Source organism: Ascidia mentula, chromosome 7 (assembly GCF_947561715.1).
Source record: "Ascidia mentula chromosome 7, kaAscMent1.1, whole genome shotgun sequence".
Classification (NCBI taxonomy): Eukaryota; Metazoa; Chordata; class Ascidiacea; order Phlebobranchia; family Ascidiidae; genus Ascidia; species Ascidia mentula.
The window spans coordinates 16,358,528-16,386,013 of NC_138572.1; the positions used below are offsets into that span (position 1 = coordinate 16,358,528).

Genomic DNA, 27,486 nt, shown 5'->3' on the forward strand with positions numbered 1-27,486 from the left:
TTTTTAAATTTCAGGGCTGTTATCTTCTGAAGGAGCAACCTTCTGTAAGAATAATTCAGAGCATGCGCTTTAGGACTTGACTCTACAGATATTTCTGAAAAGGACTTTCGGTTGCACTTAACCCATGCTGGTAATTGCATGAAACATTCCTATGGAAGCCTTTTTTTTTCACTCAATGTACGTGGTAATCATATTTTGACTACAGGTAAATAATAAAAATCATTGCATAAATTGTAACTGCTCTGATGTCAGCGTAAGAACAAACCATTGTTGGATGTTCACGAGCAAGTCATTATTTTCTTTTGTTCTTTGATTTGCAAAGATTTCCGTTTCATTACCATTGTTCTCAATTGGGTACACAGAAGCATGGAAACTTTGATTAAGGTTGTTTGTGGCTTAATCATCTTGAAATACGAGAGATCCATTGACAAGATTACATCTCAGCACGAACAATGAAGTACAGATCTCATGTGTGTCACTATCTCAGATTTCATCATTCTGTGTGACTACAAAAATTAAAACTCTACGTACATATGATGACTTGTATTTACAACGTGTTACACAAACTCAGTTAGTCAAGTATTCATGCACGTGTTTAATACAAATACAACTTGGCAGCAAACGATCAGTTATTTGGCAGGGATGTACGTGTATGTCTTTGACTGCAACGATCTACGATCAGTTCTCTCGTTACATCTTCCTCTTATGAACCAAGCAATCATCCCCAACACAATAACAAGCAGAAGAACGATAAATCCAACTGATATGTAAACACCATTCATATCCTGTAAACCTTCAATTTGCAACGCTCCTTCCACCTCTGCATACAAACATATACTAAAGTAAGCAAAAATTATGTAAATATGCTGAACATCAAAATGCACATATAATTAAAACGTAAAATGTTCACCAGTGTCAAAAGTTGTTTTGTTAGCGGATCATGAATGATTATAACTAGACTTTAAAAGTATATGTAAATAAATAACTAAGCTTTGCTCTCACCAACGCAAGTTTTTTCGTCCTTCCCGAGATGGCGGCCTTTAAAACAGAAACATTGAACAACTCCAAGATCATCGTTACAGAAATCTGAACATCCACCATTTTCCTACAATATGCAGAAATTTTTGTAGTTAACGAAACACATTTATTTCCGAAGAAGTGACCACTTAAAACCAAATCTATATTTGGTGTGCGAATGATTGCGGAATTGAATTAAATGGATAAAAGCTTATTTTGTTTTTGTATCATTTAATATTGCAAGACTGGCAGACCACATTTGCATTATAAATTCAACATTAGTTTTCAAAAATTGGCGGTAATTGTGTGTCAATCTATTACGTCATCGCAAAATAGCCTGCAAAATTTTGGTTAAAAGCAGATTACCCTGTTTACACATAGCTCCTTGTACCAGTAACCGGCATGCTGTAAACCTGGCTTGCTTTCGTTGTGCAATGTGATTTCGTTCATATTTTTGTATTACAATATACCGAGGCAGCTAAACTTGTGCATCCTCACCTTTCCACACAAATCCGGAGCTGAAACGTACAATGGTCCAACCGTTAAAATCTCTTCTATATCCGAATCAACTGATCGCCGTTCACGTCTTTGTGAGCAATCCTGTGAAACACATATGAGTAAGAATTATCTTGAACTGCAATGTATTTTCACAATAACTAGTCCCAAAAGGTAGCCCATAATCAGTTTTGTCTTTGTGTAAAGCAGCCAGTATGTTACTGCGTATATAAAACCTCACCGGTTGTTGGCAATCGTCATCATCGGTGTTATCGCATAACTGCACGTAACAGTGAGCGTACAGTGATTGTTCGTTCACAGACACGTTGTTCCACACGAATGAGCGAAATTTAAATGATCCGAAAGAAGTTTGGTAGTTTCTCAAAATTACAATTGAATCTTCTGACTCCATCTCGTGGACGACTATGCAACTGCGATTATATGATTTTATCTGTAAACTTTTTATATTTTAATACAAACAAATCTGTATTAATTTGAGATGTCTTCAAACATTTTAAGCAGGAATGAAACAAAGTTATATAGACCAGTGTTAATTTGGTGACATGAAATAAATCTAGAACAAACAAAGAATTTAAATGAAACATAGATTGTAGGATTAAAAATATATAAAGTTTAATGCTGATGTTTTCAAATCAATTTCGCTTGAATATAATTGACAGGAATGTATTAACAAGGTTTCGTTTCGTCCAATTTTTACCTTTCGGTGATGAGTTCATATTTCAAACCTCCTTCATCAGAATCCAAGTTGCTGACCCAGCATGATTTTAACTGACAAATAGAGTTTGAATTAAACAATGGCTTAACAAGAAATCCTCGCATTCATTATCAAAAAAAATGTCTAATAGAAAACATACATCATAAATAAACAATTTATTGTCAGTGCCGGATTAATAATTTCGCAAACAAAGCAAGCGCCTTTAGGGCAAGCTAAAAATCCAGTTCACTTAAATAACTTTATGACATAGGTTTTAGGTTTTGGATTAAATAAGTCTAGTGATCAGCAAAGTCATCGTAACTAAAGTTTATTGATTCCCAAATTTGACTTCGAGATATTCATTATTAAATTTATTCATTTAATCCAGTGTTTCTATCCTATGCTAACGCTGTATACGTCTGTTTTCAGGCCACATTTATTCAACTTGCCCACGTACACCGGAGCCCTAGCACATCATACTGACACATTTATATTTTAAATTATTGCTGAATATTAATACGCTTAGGTTTAGAGATTACCACAATATTGATCTGTTCACTTGTTGCCAAATCAACCTTAGCGTAAACGAAGTTTGGAACTTGGACGATTGAATTTGATCTGAGTGAATTTTTCATTTTCTCGTCACTAAACAACTCAAATGTGATCGTAATATTCCCGACCCTACGATGTGAAGTCAGAAAACTCTCTTTCCTGTTAAGTTTCGGTAAAGGGCATCAATTTCATCAAAGAAAATAAACCTATTTCAATACATACAGTTGAGTTGATATTGCTCCAGAAGCAGTTTTGATATCTCTGTTTAACATTCCTGGAATAACGCACGATATTTCCCAGATTGGATTGTAAGATGTCCGTCTCACAACTTGAGTGGTAAATTTGTAATTGCGAACTTGGTACATGAAGCTTAAGTTGCTTTGGGATTTCTTTGAAAATATATTGAGTATATTTTATTTAAATAAATAATCACAAAGACAATTCTTTGTTCAGTTGGTCGAAAGTGCAATTTGTCGAAAGTGCAATTTGAGGTTGGTGACATGGTTTATCTCAGTAGAGGATAATTGTGAACTCTTCCTTTACAAAACTTGAGTTAAATTTAGTTTTCTATGAAAGTAATTTGGAGAAACTTTTCAGAAAATCGCAACCCATTACGCGGTTACTCAAAATTACACAACTTATCATTTTAACATTTTATGGCGTAATTGACGTCATTTATGTTGTGATCGCTTCATATCTTGGTTCAAAACTCCTGACAAAGTTGGCGTCGTTAACGTGCAAAGCGAGTGTTGATAAGAAAAATCAAATATAACACAAGACTTATCTATTGACTAAGGTTACGTCAGTAGGTTGCCTTCAGTTAAACTACCCCACTTTTAGTACTTAATAACCATGTTACTATTAACTGTATTACGGACCAGATTATTTACTACCACCTTCAATATATTCAGATGTTCATCGGACAATATTTCTTTGCTAAACCTAGGTACCTCAAGAGTTGAATGACACTCGTCCAGTTCAAATTGGAAAATAGGATTTGTCGCTGCAGCTTTACAGTTTCTAGGCAGATAATCTAGACTTGTCATTGTATGATTTGAAATATACAAAATATCATCTCGATTTGCTTCCAATCTTCTCAACCCATGGGAACTGACACTGGAATAAAAGTTCTTTAGATAAACTTCAGATTGGCGAAGTTGATCTTGTAAAATGAGTCGCTAATTTCAAAGCTTAAAACAAACAGAAAATTATACAAGTTTAACATTCGGTTTATATTTTTAACCAGTTAATAAAATGTAGATGTCCGACATCTGAATGACAGTGCGATATCCTCATTGAAATTTGATTTTTTTAAATCTTACTTTAACTTGATAGAATTAGTGTTGCATTCCATTTCATTATACATCTTGCAATCTAAAAATAAAATAAATTTCTAGTTTCACCTTTCACGATTCAAATTGTGTTAAATTGAGAGCAAAATCATTTCTGGGTTAGAAAACATTATTTGTTATTACTTGATTCACTAAATTAATGTTCTTAGTAATTCTATCTGAATGTTATGTTTACATTAATTACTCGAAATTTAAAAAATTAAAGCAGCTTTCCTTCACAGAGTTAACTTTGCATCAAAAAGCAAAGCAAGAGCTTGCAAACACAAGAAGCGCATGATGTCGGAGGCAAAGCGATGCAAAAGATCGCAAACGTCCATGAAAATTATTTGGTTTCAAAATTGCGCTGGCTAATCACAATGTCATCCACGCACTGAGTATTTCACTCAACACAGTGTCCGCATTGATGAAATATTTAATCGTTTTGTGTGTCAGTTTCTTTGTATGATCGGTTGCTCAACTTGTTCAATTCACTTCATTAAGTCTGCTTCACAATGATTTAACACAAACCTGAGTTGATGTTAATTGAAGGATGAGGAGTGTCAGTGTGCCAAACGAATATTTGAATATTAATTCTTCTGGCTTGAAGTTTTATTGTTTGATCCCTGACAATAATTACCCCAGGATGTGAAGGATCATCGGATAAAATCTATTCAACAACATTTAACTGAATAATAAATAGATTTTATTTTGTTTAACTTTAAAAAGACACACAGACAAAACTTCGTAACTTACGTACAGTCCGTCTGCGCTGCCCCCAGTATTACGGAAACGAGAATGAATATCGGTAGCACTTATTGTGAAATTACATCTCACTGGACTTGTTACAGAATAATTACAAGCTAGGCGTTGTAACAAGTTCCCACTGCTCGAAGTTGGGAGAACAAGAGTTGTTGGAAGATCGTCCACGTTCAACTTCGAATCACAAGAATTTTCGTTAACTAAACAACATTCCATGATTCACATGCTAGGATAAGTTTATATAAATTAAGTTAAACAGATTTTCGAATCGGACAAGTGCAGTGTATTCGAGCCCAACACGACTATGGATTCAAATTTGAAATTGTTTCCCCAAATTACAACTGAACAGTCGCATATTGATGAAAAAGTGCATATACTGTGATGTGTTTATTCAATAGAAGATCATCTGTGCAAGACCATTTGTTTATACAACAGCTGCCGAAAAAGCCACAGTTTCGAATTGCTATGTCTTATCAGTGCAACATCAGTTACTTGTGAGGTAAATAACCAGGCGGAGAGACTTTGTGGTGATTATGCAGTTGCAGACACGCCCTGTGTACCAAACTAGTTATTCATGGGTGAAAGTGGATTAATCCCAACTATTTAGTTTGCGCGACCCCACAAAAACGACAAGTAATTAACGGCACGCAACAGCTAACCGACGAGCAGTCGTATCGATTGCATTGGTCAAAATTTGCGTTAACTTCAGTTTAAATTCAATCTCCAATTTTGACGAAAATACTGTATTCTTACTTTAATTGCATGTTGTATTAAGTTTGTACAGTATCCGATTCCTTAATATTCTACAGAAACAAAAACTTTGCAGCCTTAAATATACTGGACAAGAAATTGATGACTTATTAGAAAAACACTTGGTGTCAACTAGGTTAAAAATGATATCATGAACATAATTTTTAAATCTGATCGTGGTGCGATGGCAGAATATCCTCGTTTGGAATCCCGGTGTCGACAAATAAATATACGTTTGTGATACGTACTACTGATATACGGTGATGGTCACCTGCACATATGTGAAGCTAGTCGGGCTCGTTGTGAGCTCGCGCATATGTGTAGGCATCCACTATATACGTTTAGACCGAAGAGTTCCTATATTTCAGCGTAAAGGGCGGAGGACGCCTGGAAAGCCAAAGCTCTATATTTTTCGTATCTAGCCCGGACTTTAGGTGAAAGTGACATCAATGCAGTTTAGATCTGACTCCAATTAACAAAATAATTTTAATTTCACCACATTTTGTGTTTTGTGTGGATATTTGTTTTGCAGAAATTTTTCGACCAGTTTGGTTTCGAAATTAAATATTTGTTTGTTTCCAAAGTTTATGTGTCCAGTGTATGTTTAAGCATGTTAGATTTATGGAAATCATGGCATTATCTGAATCCATCGAATCCTTACGACGAGTTTACCGAGAGTTTAAGTTTTAGTCAAACTTTCCTTGATGACATTTCTTTTATCACCAACTTTAAAATTATTTGCGCATAAAACTTATTCACACCTCAGGGCCGCAAAATTGTTAACTCTCAATGGTTTCATAATTTTCAAATGAAAGCCATAAAATGTACGTCTTCGAGTGAGTTACAAAATGATTCTATTCAAAATCTTTTTGTCTGGGAAACTTTTTAAATTATGTTTAAAATGTAACTGTTCAGTGATGCGTGACCGGTTTAGACTGTTTGAAATTCGTCGACTAAACCGAAGTTAAACCTTTGATAAATAATGAATGCCGTTGCGTCTTAACTTTAATTAACTAATGATGGTCAAAGTACTTCTCCTGCATGTTTCTTGCATTGTTTGGTTTTACGTTTATTACCTTTTGTGAATGAATATCTGGGTTGTGAACTTGAAGAAATGCCTCGCAACGTGGGACAACTCAAATACATGGAACCGGTTTCTGATTTCACAATTCCTGTTGTACTTCCATCACCAGTAAACGTTCCTAACAAGGCACCGTTTGTGTTGCTTCCTTCGTAAACCTACAGTAAAAGTATAAAATAACATACAATGAGTATTTGCTTTCCAACAAATTCTATTTTATATCTCAATATTTTACATGCGTGTAAATAATTTTTTGGTTTAAGTTCGGTTGTCAGTTGACTATTAAACGATTACCAACCTCGTGATGTAGTTGTTCTGAAATAGTTGGAGATTAACAAGTTGTCAAGCAAAATAAGATTTAACAGAAAAGAATAATTTAAGTTTTGTTCCGAAAGGATTTTACGTAAGCTGTTCCGCATGAATGAGTTATGTCTAAGGTTCGCTTAAATGTTGTTTTAACATCAATATCAGAACATCTACAAACTACCGTCTCCTTTATATATTTCAAGAAAGTGTCGTAACCAACAAATGTTACAGTGGTGTTTACGATCAGGGAAAATAACAATAGAATTCATCGTCATTATTATTATTTTTATATCTTTCAGTAGCGAAAGGAAATATTTATTAACTAGTAGTGATAAGTTTGGTTCACGTAAGACTTTCCCCCATTAAAATTAAGGTTGGTTTAGTAGAACAACAGAGCGAGTATTTTCACCGAACAAATGTTGTTGCCGAGTGTGTAGCGGTATAAATGTATTGCAGCATTGCCACCGTTTCCAGTTGATAAAACTCTCCCATAATTTGTGCAGGATGATGAGATTATGATAGCAGTTAGGTGTCCACTATAAGCTGATGGTCGGCAAGATGTCGATCCTCCGCCTACACAAGTATAACGTGTGATATGTCAGGTAATGACACATAACGATTTGAAGTAATAAAAAAATACCTGTAACAACTAGGCACAAAAACAAGAGAAAAATAACTCCCATTTCAAATGTTTTTCCTATTATCGTCAAATTCTAGAACAACAAAATAATTATTCTGAACAAAAACAATATGACCTGCACATAAAATGACTGATGATAGTTTACTGATTCAACTTGTTGCAATAAATCCCACTCATGAAGTTACTAACAATGTGATCCAACTAAAAAATCCTTGCAATCAACTTGCAAGTAATGCCACTAGGTGCGCCACCCTTCCCTTTGCTGCTATGACAACGGTACTATCTTTTGCCAGAAATCACAAAAAATGACTGACGATAGTTACTGATTCTTACAAACCAACTTGTTGCAATAAATCCCACCCATGAAGTTACTAACAATGTGAGCCAACTATAATACTTCCCAACAATTGACTTGCAATTAACGCCACTAGGTGCGCCACTCCCACCGAGTAATGCAACGTTGTAACGCCTGTTTACATGGACGTCTAAAGCGGGTTCGCGGCACGCTTCTTACCCGCTTCCCGCCATTATCAGAAAAAGCGTTACGCATCACAGCCCAAGCTAGTTCGGAAGCGGTTTCGGCGAACTAGCTTAATAGGGGTGGGTTCGGAAGCTAGTTCGCCCAACTAGCTTCTTTTCGCGAACCAGCTGTTCGAAAAATTTGGCGGCAAAATCAAGTTAGGTTAGGTTTGCTTGTTGATGTTTTTCGAAGATATTCTTTTTGAGGTTTTAATTTGTGTGCTTGGTATTAATATTTATTTCATAAAAAATGACAAAAATATTGAGAAAAAGTCCAGTAATTTGGACCAACGAAGCAATACACCAGTTGTTAAAAAGTGTTGAAGAAAGAAAAGTCCTGACTCCCACACTTCTTCACACAAACACCCAAAGCATTCTTTACTCAATCTGAAATGGGTCAACCACTGGGAATCATTAAAACCGGGAACTATAACATTCCACCATTGTCCTGACCTAAAACAAACGAAAATAACATTTAACTTAACCAAGATACAAAACTATGAATGCAAAGCGAAGCACAGTATTCCAGTAAGCATAAAGCTTGGCCCATAAATACCACCAATATCTCACCTCTGTAATCGCCACGGCCGTTCAAGTCTTCGATTGTGAGAAAGCAACGCATTGACATGTAACAACAGCAAAGCCTTTCTTCGTTTGCACCGTATTTGGTAATTATGAAGTAAAAGTAGAGCCCTAACTTCCAATAAACTATCTGTTGCCGCCATATCCATTTTGCGAGAACCGAATTTCGCGCTCATGTAAATTGAGCCCCGTAGCTCGCTCGTTATGGTCTGTTAGTTCTTCACGGCTCGATGCCGCAAGCTCGTTCGCAAACCATTTCATGTAAACAGGGCTACAGTTACGACTTACGTTATCGATAAACGCCAAGCCTAAGAAATTGCTAATTAAGATTACATTGTGATCTACCAATGTTAATTGACAATTTCTTAGAAGTAATACGACCCAACTAATTTCTATCCTAGTCACTTAGACCTTGCAATAATGTTTAACATGTTGCTTTAGCTGCCCCTCGATACCTACTTTTCCGGTCAAATGAATGCGGACAAACTGCTGCAAGACCCCGGCTTTATACAAAAACTGCATTACCACTAAACACGTAGCAGGTAATTTCCCAACCACATGACGTGAAGTTGTTTCTACTTTTAGCAGTCGCGACACGCAGTACCAAGCACCTACTTTATCTTCTAATTTAGTCTCCCACCAAACAACCTGAGATTAATCTTGTACCAGGTACTGAATGACTTCATAAATATGAGAATAAAAATGAGGTAATTTTAACGCGCCTCTATGACCAGAATATTTAATGCTTCAAACTTTTTATGATATGAGCAGACATTGCAGCAGTGGTGATGCGTAAAGATTTTACTTGCGAGAGTAATTTTACTCCAAATAGTCGCGCAACATGATAATGTTTTACAGAAAATGTCGAAAAGCCAAACCGCTTAGGCAAAAACGATTCTCTGGCTATTTAAGAACAGCATAAATGTTTCGCATTGGAAATTATGTGTGAAAGTTGCCCGAATGCAGCAAGACCGAATTTGCCCGCGCGTGTCAGACAATATGACGTAAGGATCTGCATTGAAGCCTGGGGGCAAATGTTGAACTTTTCGGTTGTGATTAAAATATGATTTTAATATTTCGCTCTGATCGAGGTTTTTAGGCAACTGATTGACAAAGTTTTTTAACCACTTCCACACTTAACTCAATGTTACTTAATTCAATGGTGCGGCCACGTTCCGATCTGCTAAACATTTATTACTTAACTGTTCGATCTCCCGTTGAAAAAACAACAAATATACACGTTTTTTAAGAAAGAATGTATTTTTTCTTGCGGTTTGCTTTTTTTCAGTATAAATGTACAGTTATTAGAAAAATAAAATTCAAAACGGTCTTTGCTTGAGGTCATAATCGTTGCAACACATTTTGTCCACATGCGCGTTGTTGTTCTCACTTGTAATGCATGGAATTATCCGACCTATTCGGAATATCAAACTCACTCAACTATTATTGCTCAGGTTTATAACTTTCCAACTTTTGTGATTAGGAGTTTCCAAATGTAGTCCCAAAATTTATTCGCCTTTAAATAAATATTGCTTGCGTTCAATCTTCTCAAAATACGATCCACGAGCGTTTGTTAAAGACGCGTTTGTAATTTTCAAATGCAGGTTTTTGCGGCAGAAGATAATTTTAGTAATCGCGACACGCACCGCCAAGCACCTACTTCAGATTCTAATTTCGTCCCAGACCAAACAACTTGACATTAATCATGTACCAGGCACTGCATGACTTCATCATAACACCGCAATCACAAGTATGCAGTAAACACGGTAAGGAGACATGAACATGCGTGCAAGGCCCAGTAATGTTTAATACCAAGACATTCAGGTGGTTATATATAGACAATTACAAAGCAGATCACTAAAAATGGAGTGTTTGTTCATCGTATGCATGTACTTACTTTTATTACGGGACCAAACATCACAGAGTAACTCATGTTTATAGATTGTCTATGAATGTGCATTCACCGCAGCGGAGGGGATGACGCGCAACGTTTCGCTTGCGGCTTACGTATATATTTACTACACTTTCATCGATTGCACCACAAATAACATAAACAGCCAGAAATGAAATAAAAAAATATTATATTTTTGCGTAGAAAAATATTCCAGCGGAAGCGTAAATTGTGACTGAACAACAAAACATGTTTTATGACAACTTTACGTATGATATTGTTTCGCAGAATTTGTCTAAAGAACAAACCGTTTAAGTGTAAAAGATTGCATGGCTATAGTTTCAACCAAAAACAAAAAGCATGATAACTGGAACGTCACAAACGATTCGCGTTGGAGTTTACGTTTCAAAGTTGCTTGAATGCAACAAACATGTTTGCAGGCGCGAGTCAGACAAAATGACGTAAGAATCTTCATTGAAGCCTGGGGCAGAATGTTGTTCGTTACTGATCTTGAAAAAAGTTTCAACAAAACCTTCGTGACGTCACACACTTCACTTGGTGGTCCCTGACCCCACGTTTCTGTAGTGTCGTCATCATATTTGCAATTATTATGTTTAAATTTCAGGCTTCAACCGTTTTTTTGTTAACGTCGGATGAAAACACGCTACAAACTCACATTAACTAATTTTCGGCGAACGTGCTATTCGTTCGTATGCACGGAAGATAATTATATATTCGGTCGATCTATTTGATGACACAGCTGCTTTTTCAAATGAGACACGGGATAATCCAAGCTCAAATAACTCTGTATGCGCGTTTTGTATAAGCCATATATCTTTTGCGTAATGACACACAGAAAAACGAACGGACGAACGAACAAAGGACATATAGAACAGATACTTTTATACGCGTGGTTTGTAACGTTTTATAAATAAAAACTCGTGGGTTTGTGTGTTATGTATTAAACTGATCGATTGACCTTGGGTTTGATAGCAACTTCTTTATCAGGGAGTCAGATATACGGCGGTGTTATTATTTGTGTAGAAACATATAGAAATTTTAAGTAACGCCCCACAGTGACCCCGGTTCCGATCAGTTAAGCATTTGTTACTGAGGGAAATATTAAACATGGCTTTTTATTAGATTGATATTTGTTTTACAATTGACGAATTTTAAACTAACCTGCTGCCAAACGACGTTTCCCACCATAGCGATATCTCATGTTAAATGTGATTCTTGATACCTCTTGGTGCAATGAAGGGAAATTACCTTGTGTATGTAAAAGCAATAGAGCCAATAATGTTTTTTTGTGTGCTGCAGTCAGGTATGTCAGCTCGTGCCCAAAATCTTGAGGTTTCATATCTCGCTACATTAACCCGACAGAATAATTTAGGCAAGGTCGCCAAATTGGACGATCATGCTGGGTTACGCATGGCTTTTCGTTAATCTTAGTATTTCTCAGCTTGGTGTATTACGGACTTGCCTTAAACTGTGGATCTTTGGCCGGCGATCGATTCGTCAACAATGCGCTCGGTGGCGCGATGGAGGCAGTGGCTTGTATGACAGGGATCTACGTCATCAGAAAGTTTGGTTCAGTGAAAGTTAGTGTTTACACTTAGTATGGCTTGTCTGGCATCCACCTTGGTCGTCCAACTTGCCAACGATAATTATTGTAAGTACGATGATGGAACAATTTGGTTGTCTTAAGTACGCGAATTCGATCGCAGCATATGTTTATGCTTGCCCTGTGACAATTCATTTCCGTACGATTTTAACGCGCCTCTATGACCAGAATATTTAATGTTTCAAACTTTTTATGATATGAGAAGACATTGCAGCGGTGGTGATGCGTAAAGATTTTACTTGCGAGAGTAATTTTACACCAAATAATCGCGCAACATGATTATGTTTCCCGGAAAATGTCGAAAAGCCAAACCGCTTAGGCAAAAACGATTCTCTGTCTATTTAAGAACGGCACAAATGTTTCGCAATGGAATTTATGTGTGAAAGTTGCCCGAATGCTGTAATGCCGAATTTGCCGCGCGTGTCAGACAAAATGACGTAAGGATCTGCATTGAAGCCTGGGGCAAAATGTTGAACTTTTCGATTCTGATCGTTTTATTATTTCGCTCAGATTGAATTTTTAGGCAAGTTATTGACAAAAATTTCTTCACTTCTCCCATAATTAACTCAACGTTACTTAATTTAATAGTGCGGCCACGTTCCGATCTGCTAAACATTTATTACTTAACTGTTCGATCTCCCGTTGAAAAACAACAAATATTCCCATTTTTTTTAAAAAAGACGATAGACTGAAAGATTAAATATGGATTTTGTTGTCAGAGTGTTTTTTGCGATGAGCTTGTTATCATTGAAGTTACTCAATATTTATTGTATCGTTGTGAAGTGTGGTTTTATTTGCACTCATCAATCGCTACTTTATTTTGTATTATTTGTTTTCCACTTCTTGCGTTAGATGAAATGCCAATTTCCCTTTTAAATGTAATATCACATCAGATGTAGAAATATAAGATTCGGTGACATCTTATGCCTTCCTAATAAAACAAGCGAATTGTGATTTAACTCATTATAAATGTACAGTTATTAGAAAAAAATGAATCAAAACGGTTCTTATGACGTCACAAACGTTACAACACATTTCTTCCACAGGCGCGTTGTTGTTCTCACTTGTAACACATGGAATTATCCGACCCATTCGAAATATCAAACCTATTCAACTATTATTGTTCAGGGTTGAACCTTTACTGCTTTTATAAATAGGAGTTTCAGATCACTAACAATGGAGAGTTTGTTTATCGTATGCATGTACTTACTTTTATTACGGGACCAAACATCACAGAGTAACTCATGTTTATAGATTGTCTATGAATGTGCATTCACCGCAGCGGAGGAGATGACGCGCCACGTTTCGCTGGTGGCTTACGTATATATTTACTACACTTTGATCGATTGCACCACAAATAACATAAACAGCTAGAAATGAAATAAAAAAATATTATATTTTATCGTAGAAAAATATTCCAGCGGAAGCGTAAATTGTGACTGAACAACAAAACATGTTTTATGACAACTTTACGTATGACATTGTTTCGTAGAATTTGTCTAAAGAACAAACCGTTTAAGTGTAAAAGATTGCATGGCTATAGTTTCAACCTAAAACAAAAAGCATGATAACTGGAACGTCACAAACGATTCGCGTTGGAGTTTACGTTTCAAAGTTGCTTGAATGCAACAAACATGTTTGCAGGCGCGAGTCAGACAAAATGACGTAAGAATCTTCATTGAAGCCTGGGGCAGAATGTTGTTCGTTACTGATCTTGAAAAAAGTTTTAACAAAACCTTCGTGACGTCACACACTTCACTTGGTGGTCCCTGACCCCACGTTTCTGTAGTGTCGTCATCATAGTTGCAATTATTATGTTTAAATTTCAGGCTTCAACCGTTTTTTTGTTAACGTCGGATGAAAACACGCTACAAACTCACATTAACTAATTTACGGCGAACGTGCTATTCGTTCGTATGCACGGAAGATAATGATATATTCGGTCGACCTATTTGATGACACAGCTGCTTTTTCAAATGAGACACGGGATAATCCAAGCTCAAATAACACTGTATGCGCGTTTTGTATAAGCCATATATCTTTTGCGTAATGACACACAGAAAAACGAACGGACGAACGAACAAACAAAGGACATATAGAACAGATACTTTTATACGCGTGGTTTGTAACGTTTTATAAATAAAAACTCGTGGGTTTGTGTGTTATGTATTAAACTGATCGATTGACCTTGGGTTTGATAGCAACTTCTCTATCAGGGAGTCAGATATACGGCAGTGTTATTATTTGTGTAGACACATATAAAAATTTTAAGTAACGCCCCACAGTGACCCCGGTTCCGATCAGTTAAGCATTTGTTACTGAGGGAAATATTAAACGTGGCTTTTTATTCGATTGATATTTGTTTTACAATTGACGAATTTTAAACTAACCTGCTGCCAAACGACGTTTCCCACCATAGCGATATCTCATGTTAAATGTGATTCTTGATACCTCTTGGTGCAATGAAGGGAAATTACCTTGTGTATGTAAAAGCAATAGAGCCAATAATGTTTTTTTGTGTGCTGCAGTCAGGTATGTCAGCTCGTGCCCAAAATCTTGAGGTTTCATATCTCGCTACATTAACCCGACAGAATAATTTAGGCAAGGTCGCCAAATTGGACGATCATGCCGGGTTACGCATGGCTTTTCGTTAATCTTAGTATTTCTCAGCTTGGTGTATTACGGACTTGCCTTAAACTGTGGATCTTTGGCCGGCGATCGATTCGTCAACAATGCGCTAGGTGGCGCGATGGAGGCAGTGGCTTGTATGACAGGGATCTACGTCATCAGAAAGTTTGGTTCAGTGAAAGTTAAAGTGTTTACACTTAGTATGGCTTGTCTGGCATCCACCTTGGTCGTCCAACTTGCCAACGATAATTATTGTAAGTACGATGATGGAACATTTTGGTTGTCTTAAGTATGCGAATTCGATCGCAGCATATGTTTATGCTTGCCCTGTGACAATTCATTTCCGTACGATATTTTTAAACTAATTTGGTGTTTTTATCACATAATCGGTGATTGTTTGTGACAATTTTTGGGTTGATTTTGCAGACAATTTTTTGAAATTTTTTGTCTATATGTAAGGTTGGGATTGGGTATGAGAGTTTTGTATGATCGAGGTAGTTCTTTGTGAAAATGGTGCAAAGCTTGCAAGAGTCTTGAAATTGAATCTTTAGGGACATTTGTTTCAGAAAGAGCCCATGTGGTCAATGCACTAACAACATCATAATTTTCTGTACAATCAACGGAATTATCTAACATAGCAGGGATGCCGGTGTCACATTCATCATCACTAAAATGATTTTCCAAAAATTCCAACTGTGATTGGTCATAAAGTGCAGAAGTACTAGTAGGCGAAGTATCACAAACAGATTTATTGTCATTACTATCTAAGGAAATATCATCAACTTCTTCATTTGAACGGACAGAAGTCATCGATGTCTCACATACATTGTGTGCCACATCGGCAATTTTGCGACGTTTCCATTGCTGTGTTCTTGCAAGTTTATGGTAAGGTTTGTAAAACGAACGTTTCGTTTTGGTGCGTCCCATAACGACCTCCTAATTAATAAATATACATTGATACACACATTTATATCACTTACTGTTATTGATTAATGCTTGTCACCTAATACTAGTTGGGTTGCCTTAGATATAAGTCGCCTACAGTCTTCTGCAGGCCACGCATTCGAAAAAGACCGATTTTACGCATGAATGATCTCCTTGTCGTTTTGGCCGTCGTTCTAATAATCCGTACCTACATGGTGTCCTCCAACATCATTATTATTCTTTCATTATTTCGTAAACGTTGTTTTACAAATTGCATGTGTTTTTTTAGATAAAAAAATATGTGAAATGTATACTTCTTCGGACGTAAAAAGTTTCTTTGCGGCAAAGCAAAAGCAGTTTTGCTAACGTAATTACCTTGAAATTGCAAATACAGTGTAATAAAAGCCATTCTCAGTTATTTTTCTGGTTATAGTTTTGCTATGACCAAATTGCATCCCTAGGACGGTATAAATCCACTTACCCGCATTATATTGGGGGTTCCAATCTACCATACATCATCGATTTATGAAGATACGGCCATTTCTATCATACGCCTCTAGTAACTCAACTGTAATTGACACGAATTTCAGCGGTGTTTTTGATACACCACAAGCGAATTTTGTTTATCACGCAAGTTTCTGTGCTAATTTTGACAAATATCTCTGTGTTACGGTTGTCAAGGAAAGCCCGGGTATTTGTCGAACAATTCTGGCAAGGCCCGGTGATACGACAGCTATAATTTCTGACTGGGTCATCGTATGCATGTAATCACATTTATTTCGGGACCAAACTTCACAGATTAACTCATGTTTAAAGATTGTCCATAAATGTTCATTCACCGCAGCTGATGAGACAAGGAGCAACGCTTCGCTTGTGGCTTACAACTACATTTACTCGACTTTGATAGATTGCACCACAAATAATATAAAAAGCTAGGAAAAAAATAAAAAAATTATTATCAAAGATACAATTCCGATGGAAGCGCAGATTGCCACATGACATTGTTTCGAGTTTACGTTTCAAAGTTGCCCTTTTGCAAATTGGTCGATGTAAAACAAAGCACAACACTCACGTGGTGCCAAAGTATCGTGTAAAGTAAACCAAGTTGAAATTTTAAATACAAATATGTAACATGTTATTTATAGTAATGGTCTATTTATAATTGTGTATAAAAACACAATTTAAATAAATATACAACCAAGAAATAACAAACGCCTCATGCTAAAATAAAACATACACTACATGATTTTCTCTAAACATATTGATAGCATTGATCGAAAATGTTGCGGATTATATTGGAATTTTTCCGCTTTAAAAATTACCATGATATCGACAGTGATAAACAGCATCAAAATTCGGGACACACAAAAGTGCAAAAAGGCGTGTGGTCGTCTTATCCGAACTAACAACTCCCAAAGGAGCGGCGTCATCAGAGAACTTCAAAAAGCGAAGAGAGAAAAGTCCGTATCTCAATTCCCTAGATAGGCGCCTCCCACAACGAAATTTTACTGCTCACACACAAATCTGATGTCTTAAGATCGTTTAATTATTGCTCCCGAATTTTATTAGGAACATAGAAAAACTGCTCATACGGCAAGCATCAAACATAGCAATTAACAAGTGAAAACATGTTTAAAACGCGTCATTCGCCAAAACAGTTTAAAAGAACGCCTTTAAATATATCAAAAAAACGGATAGTCGAATACAGTTCAATGGGACCGTCTACAACATACCTAGAGCATTTAAAAGCTATATTTATTTCGTTTGGCCATATTATTTCAAAACGAAGACAAGTAAATACCTGTCAAAGACAAGCTTAAACCGCGCCGTCGGTTCGCCAAAACAGTTTAAAAACGCCTTTCCGTTTTGAACAATTTTAAATCAAGCGACTTGAAATTTTGCACACAAATATTAGATCTCAGTACAAAACGAGAAATAAAAACTAATTGGCGTCTGTCCTTTAGAATTTTATTGTTTGCCGAAAACGCATGTTTGAAAGTATAGTGGCCAAGATTCGGCGGTTTTAACTAAATTTGACAGTTGTCCGCCTGTGATTTCAACATTTTTATATCAAGCGACTTGAAATTTTGCACACAAATATTAGAAGCCACTACACAACGAGCAATGAAAACCAAATTGCGCAATGTCCTTTAGTTTCTTATTGCTGCGCGAAAACGCATGTTACAAACAATGGTCGAGCGGAATTAACTAAATTTGAGAATTCCCGCCGGCAATATACACAATTTTAAATCAAGAGACCTGAAATTTTGCACACAAATACTAGGTGCCTCTACAAAACGAGAAATGAAAACTAAATTGGCGTCTGTCCTTTAGAATTTTATTGCTTGCCGAAAACGCATGTTTCAAACTATGGTGGCTAAGGTTCGGCGGTTTTAACTAAATTTGACAGTTGTCCGCCTGTGATTTCAACATTTTTATATCAAGCGACTTGAAATTTTGCACACAAATATTAGATGCCAGTACAAAACGAACAATGAAAACTAAATTGGCGTATGTCCTTTAGTTTCTTATTGCTGCGCGAAAACGCATGTTTGAAACTATGGTGGCTAAGGTTCGGCGGTTTTGACTAAATTTGACAGTTGTCCGCCTGTGATTTCAACATTTTTATATCAAGCGACTTGAAATTTTGCACACAAATATTAGATGCCACTACAAAACGAGCAATGAAAACCAAATTGTCGTATGTCCTTTAGTTTCTTATTGCTGCGCGAAAACGCATGTTACAAACAATGGTCGCTAAGGTCGTGCGGAATTAACTAATTTTGAGAATTCCCGTCGGCATTATACACAATTTTAAATCAAGTAATTTCTTCCAATTAAGAAATTTGTAGACAAATTTTGGTGCACCTAACACTTTTGGTAACGAGATCCAATTGATATACTTTACACCATGTATGTTAAAATCGTCATCTAATGCACAAAAAAATATCGTAACAAATTTTTTGTTACAGCCAATTTAACGATATATTTCACAAACAATTTTGTTACGACATACCAGAAATTGAAAAAAATTTTCCGAAACGAAATTGTTCAATTTTGAACGAAATTTTTTTACTCAGAACAGTTTTGTTAACGGTATTTCAGAGTAAATGGAAAATTGCATTATGCCCCATTACCGTCTGAAAAGTCTATCCGAGGAACGAAAATATGTTCCAACATCAAAAATTATGTTCTCCGAAACGAAAATTAAGTTCGGGCAAAAAAAATTCAGTTCCTGAAACGGTATTTCCGTTCCAGCAACGAAAATTCTGTTCAAGCAAAAAAAATTCCTTCCTGTATCGAAACTTATGTTCCAGTACCGAAATTTCTGTTCCAGTAACAAAAGTTCTGTTCCTGTAACGAAAATTCTGTTCCAGGATCAAAAAGTCACTTTTTTGAACGACATTTAGGTCGCGTATCAACAATTTTCTTGAAAGAACGACAATTGTGTCCATGGATCGAAAAAGTACCTTCGACGGAAAGGTAATTAATACCTCATAGTACGATAATTATGTTCCAAAAACGAAATTTCCCGTAACTAAAATTCTGTTCCAGTAACGAAAATTTGGTTCCCGTAACGAAAATTCCGTTTCCGTAACGAAAATTCCGTTCCAGTAACGAAAATTCCGTTCCCGTAACTAAAATTCTGTTCCAGTAACGAAAATTCTCTTCCAGTAACGAAAATTCCGTTCCAGTAAGTAAAATTCTGTTCCAGTAACGAAAATTCTGTTCCAGTAACGAAAATTCCGTTCCCGTAACGAAAATTCCGTTGCCGTAACGAAATTCCGTTCCTGTAACGAAAATTCTGTTCCAAGATCAAAAAGTCACTTTTTTGAACGACATTTAGGTCGCGTATCAACAATTTTCTTGAAAGAACGACAATTGTGTCCATGGATCGAAAAAGTACCTTCGACGGAAATGTAATTAATACCTCATAGTACGATAATTATGTTCCAAAAACGAAATTTCTGTTCCAGTAACAAAAATTCTGTTCCAGTAACGAAAATTCTGTTCCAGTAACGAAAATTCTGTTCCAGTAACCAAAATTCTGTCCCAGTAACGAAAATTCCGTTCCCGTAACGAAAATTCTGTTCCAATAACGAAAATTCCGTTCTCGTAACTAAAATTCTGTTCCAGTAACAAAAATTCTGTTCCAGTAACAAAAATTCTGTTCCAGTAACAAAAATTCTGTTCCAGTAACGAACATTCCGTTCCCGTAACGAAATTCCGAAATTTCTGTTTCAGTATCAAAAATTCTGTTCCAGTAACAAAAATTCTGTTCCATTAACGAAAATTCTGTTCCAGTAACGAAAATTCTGTTCCCGTAACTGAAATTCTGTTCCACTAACAAAAATTCTGTTCCAGTAACGAAAATTCCGTTCACGCAAAGAAAATTCCGTTCACGTAACAAAAATTCCGTTCCCGTAACTAAAATTCTGTTCCAGTAACAAAAATTCTGTTCCAGTAACGAAAATTCTGTTCCAGTAACGAAAATTCTGTTCCCGTAACGAAAATTCTGTTCCCTTAACGAAAATTCCGTTCCAGTAACGAAAATTCCGTTACCGTAACCAAAATTCTGTTCCCGTAACGAAAATTCCGTTCCCGTAACTAAAATTCTGTTCCAGTAACAAAAATTCTGTTCCAGTAACGAAAATTCTGTTCCAGTAACGAACATTCCGTTCTCGTAACGAAATTCCGAAAGTTCTGTTCCAGTATCAAAAATTCTGTTCCATTAACAAAAATTCTGTTCCATTAACGAAAATTCTGTTCCAGTAACGAAAATTCTGTTCCCGTAACTGAAATTCTGTTCCACTAACAAAAATTCTGTTCCAGTAACGAAAATTCCGTTCACGTAAAGAAAATTCCGTTCACGTAACGAAAATTCCGTTCCCGTAACAAAAATTCTGTTCCCGTAACAAAAATTCTGTTCCAGTAACGAAAATTCTGTTCCAGTAACGAAAATTCTGTTCCCGTAACGAAAATTCTGTTCCCGTAACGAAAATTCCGTTCCCGTAACCAAAATTCTGTTCCCGTAACGAAAATTCCGTTCCCGTAACGAAAATTCCGTTCCCGTAACTAAAATCTGTTCCAGTAACGAAAATTCTGTTCCAGTAACGAAATTTCTGTTCAAGTCACGAAAATTCCGTTGCCGTAAGGAAAATTCTGTTCCAGTAACGAAAATTCCGTTCCCGTAAGGAAAACTCCGTTCCCGTAACGAAAATTCCGTTCCCGTAACGAAATTCCGTTCCCGTGACGAAAATTCTGTTCCAGTAACGAAAATACCGTTCCCGTAACGAAAATTCCGTTCCCGTAACGAAATTCCGTTCCCGTAACGAAAATTCTGTTCCAGTAACGAAAATTCCGTTCCCGTAACGAACATTCCGTTCCGGTAACGAAATTCCGTTCCCGTAACGAAAATTCTGTTCCAGTAACAAAAATTCCGTTCCAGTAACTAAAATTCTGTTCCAGTAACTAAAATTCTGTTCCAGTAACGAAATTTCTGTTCCAGTAACGAAAATTCCGTTCCCGTAACGAAAATTCCATTCCTGTAACGAAATTCCGTTCCCGTAACGAAAATTCTGTTCCAGTAACGAAAATTCCGTTCCAGTAACGAAAATTCTGTTCCAGTAACGAAAATTCTGTTCCAGTAACGAAAATTCTGTTCCAGTAACGAAAATTCCATTCCCGAAAGGAAAATTCTGTTCCAGTAACGAAAATTCCGTTCCCGTAAGGAAAACTCCGTTCCCGTAACGAAAATTCCGTTCCCGTAACGAAAATTCTATTCCAGTAACGAAAATTCCGTTCCCGTAACGAAAATTCTATTCCAGTAACGAAATTTCTGTTCCAGTAACAAAAATTCCGTTCCCGTAACGAGAATTCTGTTCCATAAACGAAAATTACGTTCCAGTAACGAAAATTACGTTCCCATAACCAAAATTCTGTTCCAGGCGCGAAAAATCTGATCCAGAGACAATAATTCCGTTCCCGTAACGAAAATACTGTTGCAAGATTGAAAACTCAGTTTTTTGAACAAAATTTAGATCGCTCAACATTAATTTTCTTGAAGAACGACAATTGTGTTCCTCGATCGAAAAGTAACTTCAATGAAAATGTAATTATTCTTCTGATACGATAATTTTGTTCCAGTAACGAAAATTCTGTTCTCGTAACGAAAATTCCGTTCCAGTAACGAAAATTCTGTTCCAGTAACAAAAATTCCGTTCCCAGAATAAAAATTCGGTTCCAGGAACGCAAATTCTGTTCCGGGAACGAAAATTATGTTCCATGCATATTTTCATCTTCCCGTAAGTGTCTACGTTTGAAAACATATATTCGTATTAAAATCAACCTGATGCTCGTGAGCAAAACCACGTTTTCTTCGTCTCTTTGTCGACATGTAGTGGTGATTTTTGGCTTGGTCGATTTTCGGAACACAATTTTTTGTGCGATATTACCCAAATTGTGATTTTGGAAACACAATTCAAAAACCAAAATATGTTCCTGTAACGAAATTTTGCGTAAAAATAATGTTCCCGAAACGGTTTTTCTCATTTGGGAACGAAATTCCGTTTCTCGGAACGGTTTTGTAACGAAATTTCGGAACAAAGGCAAAATATGTATTATGACTTTACCCGCGCGTGTCAGACAATATGACGTAACGATCTGCATTGAAGCCTGGGGGCAAAATGTTGAACTTTTCGGTTCTGATCGTTTTAATATTTCGCTCTGATCGAAGTTTTTAGGCAACTGATTGACAAATTTTTTTAACTACGTCCACACTTTACTCAATGTTGCTTAATTCAATGGTGCGGCCACGTTCCGATCTGTTAAACATTTATTTCTTAACTGTTCGATCTCCCGTTGAAAAACAACAAATATACACGTTTTGTAAAAAAGAATGTATTTTTTCTTGCTGATTGTGTGGTTGTTCAGTATAAATGTACAGTTATTAGAAAAAATAACTCAAAACGGATTTTGCTTGTGAGGTCACAAACGTTGTAACACTTTTCTTCCACAGGCGCGTTGTTGTTCTCACTTGAAATGCATGGAATTATCCGACCCATTCGGAATATCAAACCCATTCAACTATTATTGTTCTGGGTTCAACCTTTACGACTTTTATGAATTGGGGTTTTAAATGTAATTCCAAATTTCTTCGCTTGATTTGCGTTCAATCTTTGCAAAATACGACGCCGAGCGTTTTTTAAGGACGCGTTTATAATTGTCAAGTGCAGGTTTTTGCGGCAACAGATACTTTTAGTAATCGCGACACGCACCGCCAAGCACCTACTTCAGCTTCTAATTTTGTCCCACACCAAACAACTAGAGATTTATCAAGTACCAGGCACTACACGACTTCATCATAACACTGCAATCACAAGTATGCAGTAAACACGGTAAGGAGACTTGAACACACAAACATAGGAGAGTTTGTTCATCGTAAGCATGTAATCACATTTATTTCGGGACCAAACTTCAGATTAACTCATGTTTGAAGATTGTCCATAAATGTGCATTCACCGCAGATGATGGAACAAGGCGCAACGCTTCGCTTGTGGCTTACAACTACATTTACTCGACTTTGATAGATTGCACCACAAAAAATATAAAAAGCTAGGTAAAAAATAAAAAAAATTATCATTAAAGAATAACTTCCGATGGAAGCGCAGATTGCCACATGACATTGTTTCGAGTTTGCGTTTCTAAGTTGCCCGAATGCAGCACACATGTTTGCAGGGGCGAGTCAGACTAAATGACGTAATAATCTTCACTGAAGCTAGGGGCAGAATGTTGTTCGTTACTGATATTGAAGTTTTGACAAAACTTTCGTGACGTCACACACTTCACTTAGTTGTCCCTGACCCCAGGTTTGCTTGAATTTATTCAATATTTGTTTTGAATACGTTTGACTAATTTGAATTTGCCCATTTTTTATTGCATTGTAAAGATTTTGCTTGCGAGTGTATGTGCACTGTCTTTAACTACTAAATGAATAAATGCTCTATTATTTAGTGTATATTTCTCACAGACAACCAGGCGAATTTTGCAAATATTGCATGATTGTTTTTGTTTTGCTTTTCTCTGCGTAAACTTATAATGTGTGAAATATACACTAAAAATAATATTCTACGTGAGACAAAATTTAGTTTTTGAAACAGATTGAATTTTGTTTCTTAAACAGAATTTTCAAGAACACTATAATCTTGTCGAAGAACACTATAATCATGGCGCGGTTTTAGCTTGTCTTTGTCAATTAATTGGGGAACAGACTATACTTTTTACTGCCACCACCTGATCATCTTAGCGCCTTTTAGCGGTTACCGATATTGTTATCTACAGCTCTTCGGGCCAAAAATTATCAAATCGACGTTTCGGTTGCTATGATATGCAGTTGCTATGTATTATTCACATTTATCAACATTCTGTATAAGTACGTTTGCAAAACAATGAATTTTACACAATGTAGAAAATTTTCCAAAAATTATTATCTACTTTGTCAAAGTCTAATGTTATACCGCGAAAAATATACAAGAAGCGATTTAAACGCGCTGGTCAATTTAAACGTTCGCGTAACTGCGCAACGACCTCATCGAAAAGTCCCACATTGTAGTAAGTTACGGAGTTGTGCCTTCTACCACATTCTGTTTTAAAAAAACATTCTGTATAGACCACCGCCAGCTCGCAAGCCCTGTCCATCAGTGCGGCGAATCGTTTTATGTGGCATTTCCCCGTCAACAATAAGTTGGACGTTAATTGTTCGGAATGTATCAGTTAATAAACAAAAAGTTTAACTTCGAGAATACGCGGTTAAATTGTGCTGTGTTTGGTAGGAAATTGCCTGTGATTTGTTTGTTTTACATTCAAGCGTATTTAAATTTGGCTGAAAAATGTTATTCTTACCAGCAAGACATTACCTGAAAAACTGTGCTTTTGGGTTTTTTTGTGACCAGACAAAAAGACATTTTAAAAACCAAAATATGACCATTTCGAATAGTGGTTGTTGCAGAATGTTATTTCTTATTTAGGCTATACATTCAAGCAATGTATACAAATCTTTATTACACCCATGCATAAAATGCAACCGTCTCATTGTTGTAGCGCATTACCGCACATTCTAGTACTGTAGTTTGGTCCGGTTTAGTCGTGGTTACTTTTTTGAATTCATCCTTTTTAATATTTTGCATAGTAATCTAAGATTTATGTAGATAAGGATCGCCTTGTGCACTATTATTGTGTTCTCTGTCTGTTCCGCGTATACCGTTAATGGTATAGAATGTCGTTTGTTTCGTATCGCTTGTACAGGATCCTATAGATAGCGACAGTTCGCTTAATTGCCGGCTTGTTTAAACTTAAAGACCCAATGCAGCGTTTCGAATTGCTTACTTTCAAGCAATCATTTATTTTCGCTGTGTTTTATGAAATATGTCTTGACCGGCTGCTGTGCTGTACTTTTTGCTGCCCCAAATCCCCGTTTTGGTATTTTTGGAAGTCACGTACGTGTCAGTGACACAGGTGTTACGAATACAACACCGTCATTACACTGATTCTAAACCGGACACTGACAATTTGGGGTGCTCGACCTTACGTGGCGCAATGGCGGCCCTAAATAATAACATTCTTACGGTATATGTGAAATACGACATGGTTGTTTGAAGGAAAAACATGGCTTCCATAGCCCTCAGTATAGAGAATTTATATATGTTTGGTGAATAAGATATGGCGACGCCCATTGTACTTGCGAGTATCAACCCAAACCGAATTGAAAACAATCTGGCCACAACACACAGGCCATTGTTGCATGGTTGCAGTTCTATATTTATTTTCGGGCACAAGAAATACAATCTCCCGTAAAATATGTACAACACCACGACCCTTGAGAGAAATATTTCAAAGAAACCCGTGACGTCAGCATGGTTATATTCTTGGATGATCATAGTCCGAAAATAAATTGATCAGAATGGTGATTGGCAGTGATCGAAAAGATGAATAAAATTGTATACTTCCGTAACAATAGTGTCATCGTAGTGACTGCTGTCGTAAATATAACCATCCCGAAAAGCGGTTTTGCCGATAACTTCGGATGAGTTCAAGCAAGTAAGTACGGATATATTGGATAAGCACCAACTGTCGTTGATCAAGTTTCGATGGCATCTGTCCGGTTCCTAGTTTTGTTAAAATATAATAAGTATCAGAAGTCAATACTTTCTCCGTTATCGACCGAGAAAGTTGTTTATTCGTAGGTTGTGACAAAAGTTAACGACACTTTAATAAGCAAAAGTTTAAGAAAAATATAACAATGTTGTTTACACCAGTGACGTCATTCCAAGGCACAAACGTAAGGGCGACGACATCATCAGTCAGTTGAGAATATTGTGTTGCGTTTAGTAATAAAAATATTTTATTTGACGTTTAAAATTGAAGACCAACGAATACTTAAATTTGAACTTCAACACACTCAATTTGAAGAACCTCAATTTGTTAAAAATGCATTAGAAATATTGCTTGGAGCGTGAAACTGTTAAATCGCTTTGCGATAATAAACGTGAGATAGGAAACTTATAATAAGACATAAAATATGCTGAAAAATCGATTTTAAAACAAAAAAGCACAGTTGGACTTGTGCAGACACGGAGCGTACTTTGGCACGTCTAAAGTAGATTGCGGCACCGAGAAGTTCGACAGCTTGATTGAAGCTTTGATTGCGACGTCATCAAAATTTAAATTGAAAGAGGGGACCGTACAAACAGGCGTCAATTGCATTAAAAGAAAACGTTTGCTCGATTTTATGTTCTATATTAAAAGGTTTCTCAAAAATTCATAGAGGTCAATACTTTAAAGCCTTTTCACTGACAAATAACAACGACAACAACAACAATACAAAATAAAATCAGTTTTGCTTGCCGTGATTTTGAAGCATTTGCACCAAATCCTTGTAGTAAGGATCTTTCTTGCCATGAGCTGACTTTGCGATTTCTATGGCGTTTTCAAGATATCTTCGACAACCTTATGATCAAAATATTAGAGCAGTGATCGCCAAATATAAAGGGCCTGTGCAGTGGGGCGATCCCGCCTTGCTATGCGTAAGCATGGCATTACTTCTGCGTTGTCTGATTACGGTGGTGGAGATCCTCTACGCATGTGAAGGTCGCCTGACAAGTTGTGCGCTTGCGCACCAATGTACCTTGGCCACAATATACCCCGTGAAACCACCGAGCTCCTGTAGCTAAGTTGGTAGAGCGTTGGACCTGGTTAGCCCAGGGTCGTGAGTTCAAACCTCACCGGGAGCTTGATTTTCAGATCTCGCTCCGACTTGTCGGGAAAAGTGGCTGATCCAGCTTGGCTGCGATGCCTGTGAACCTTATCTTCCACTTGTTTCGGTTTTTCCAACCAGCTGTTCAGCTTGAGATATCCACGCCCACCACTGGGCTTTGTCGTCTTTTTGTAAGGCTGGTAACTTTTCTCTTTCTTGGACAAGTTCGACCATACGTGGAATGACGTAATCAGTAGATATCTCGCTGGACAAAAAACAGGCAGTCGTAAATGAAAGGATTTGCAAAAAAATCCATGCAACAAAACTGCATCAAAATCAAGTTTTCCTGGCGACCCCAACTTGCAATAGTACGTGAAATATGTACATGATTAAGGCACTTCAATTTAAACCTTTAATTGCT

General features: G+C 36.7%; 2 protein-coding genes across 4 annotated transcripts in view; both read right to left on the reverse strand.

The window, feature by feature from the left end:
- The window catches only part of LOC145908146 (uncharacterized), a 123,759-nt gene that overhangs the window by 14,232 nt on the left and 82,041 nt on the right, over nt 1–27,486 (reverse strand). For 2 of the 3 annotated variants that reach the window (XM_082995341.1, XM_082995339.1), the window contains exon 12: nt 25,773–27,330. The exons of the other annotated variant lie outside the window; for it this stretch is intronic. In XM_082995341.1, the coding sequence (XP_082851467.1) occupies nt 27,174–27,330 (157 nt within the window). In that variant the 3' untranslated portion in view covers nt 25,773–27,173. Of the gene's footprint in view, nt 1–25,772; nt 27,331–27,486 lie in introns of those variants that run through there. 3 annotated transcript variants of the gene reach the window in all.
- On the reverse strand, nt 630–7,784 carry LOC145908793 (uncharacterized). The gene is made up of 14 exons (XM_082996125.1): nt 7,647–7,784; nt 7,416–7,579; nt 6,696–6,858; nt 4,864–5,069; nt 4,639–4,777; nt 4,102–4,153; nt 3,730–3,895; nt 3,002–3,168; nt 2,767–2,938; nt 2,231–2,301; nt 1,754–1,943; nt 1,516–1,617; nt 1,003–1,105; nt 630–820 (listed from the first exon to the last, which is right to left on the reverse strand). Exons 1-14 carry the CDS (start codon nt 7,687–7,689, stop codon nt 630–632), a joined length of 1,929 nt encoding a protein of 642 aa, XP_082852251.1. The 5' UTR covers nt 7,690–7,784.

Bases quoted from the DNA above. Each gene is read 5' to 3' on its own strand.
- LOC145908793 (XM_082996125.1), bottom strand. From the start codon at position 7,689: ATGGGAGTTATTTTTCTCTTGTTTTTGTGCCTAGTTGTTACAG. The intron at 4,778-4,863 runs GTAAGTTACGAA...GTTGTTGAATAG, and splicing joins GCAGCGCAGACGGACTGTAC to ATTTTATCCGATGATCCTTC. The intron at 4,154-4,638 runs GTTTGTGTTAAA...TTTTATTTTTAG, and splicing joins TTCAATTAACATCAACTCAG to ATTGCAAGATGTATAATGAA.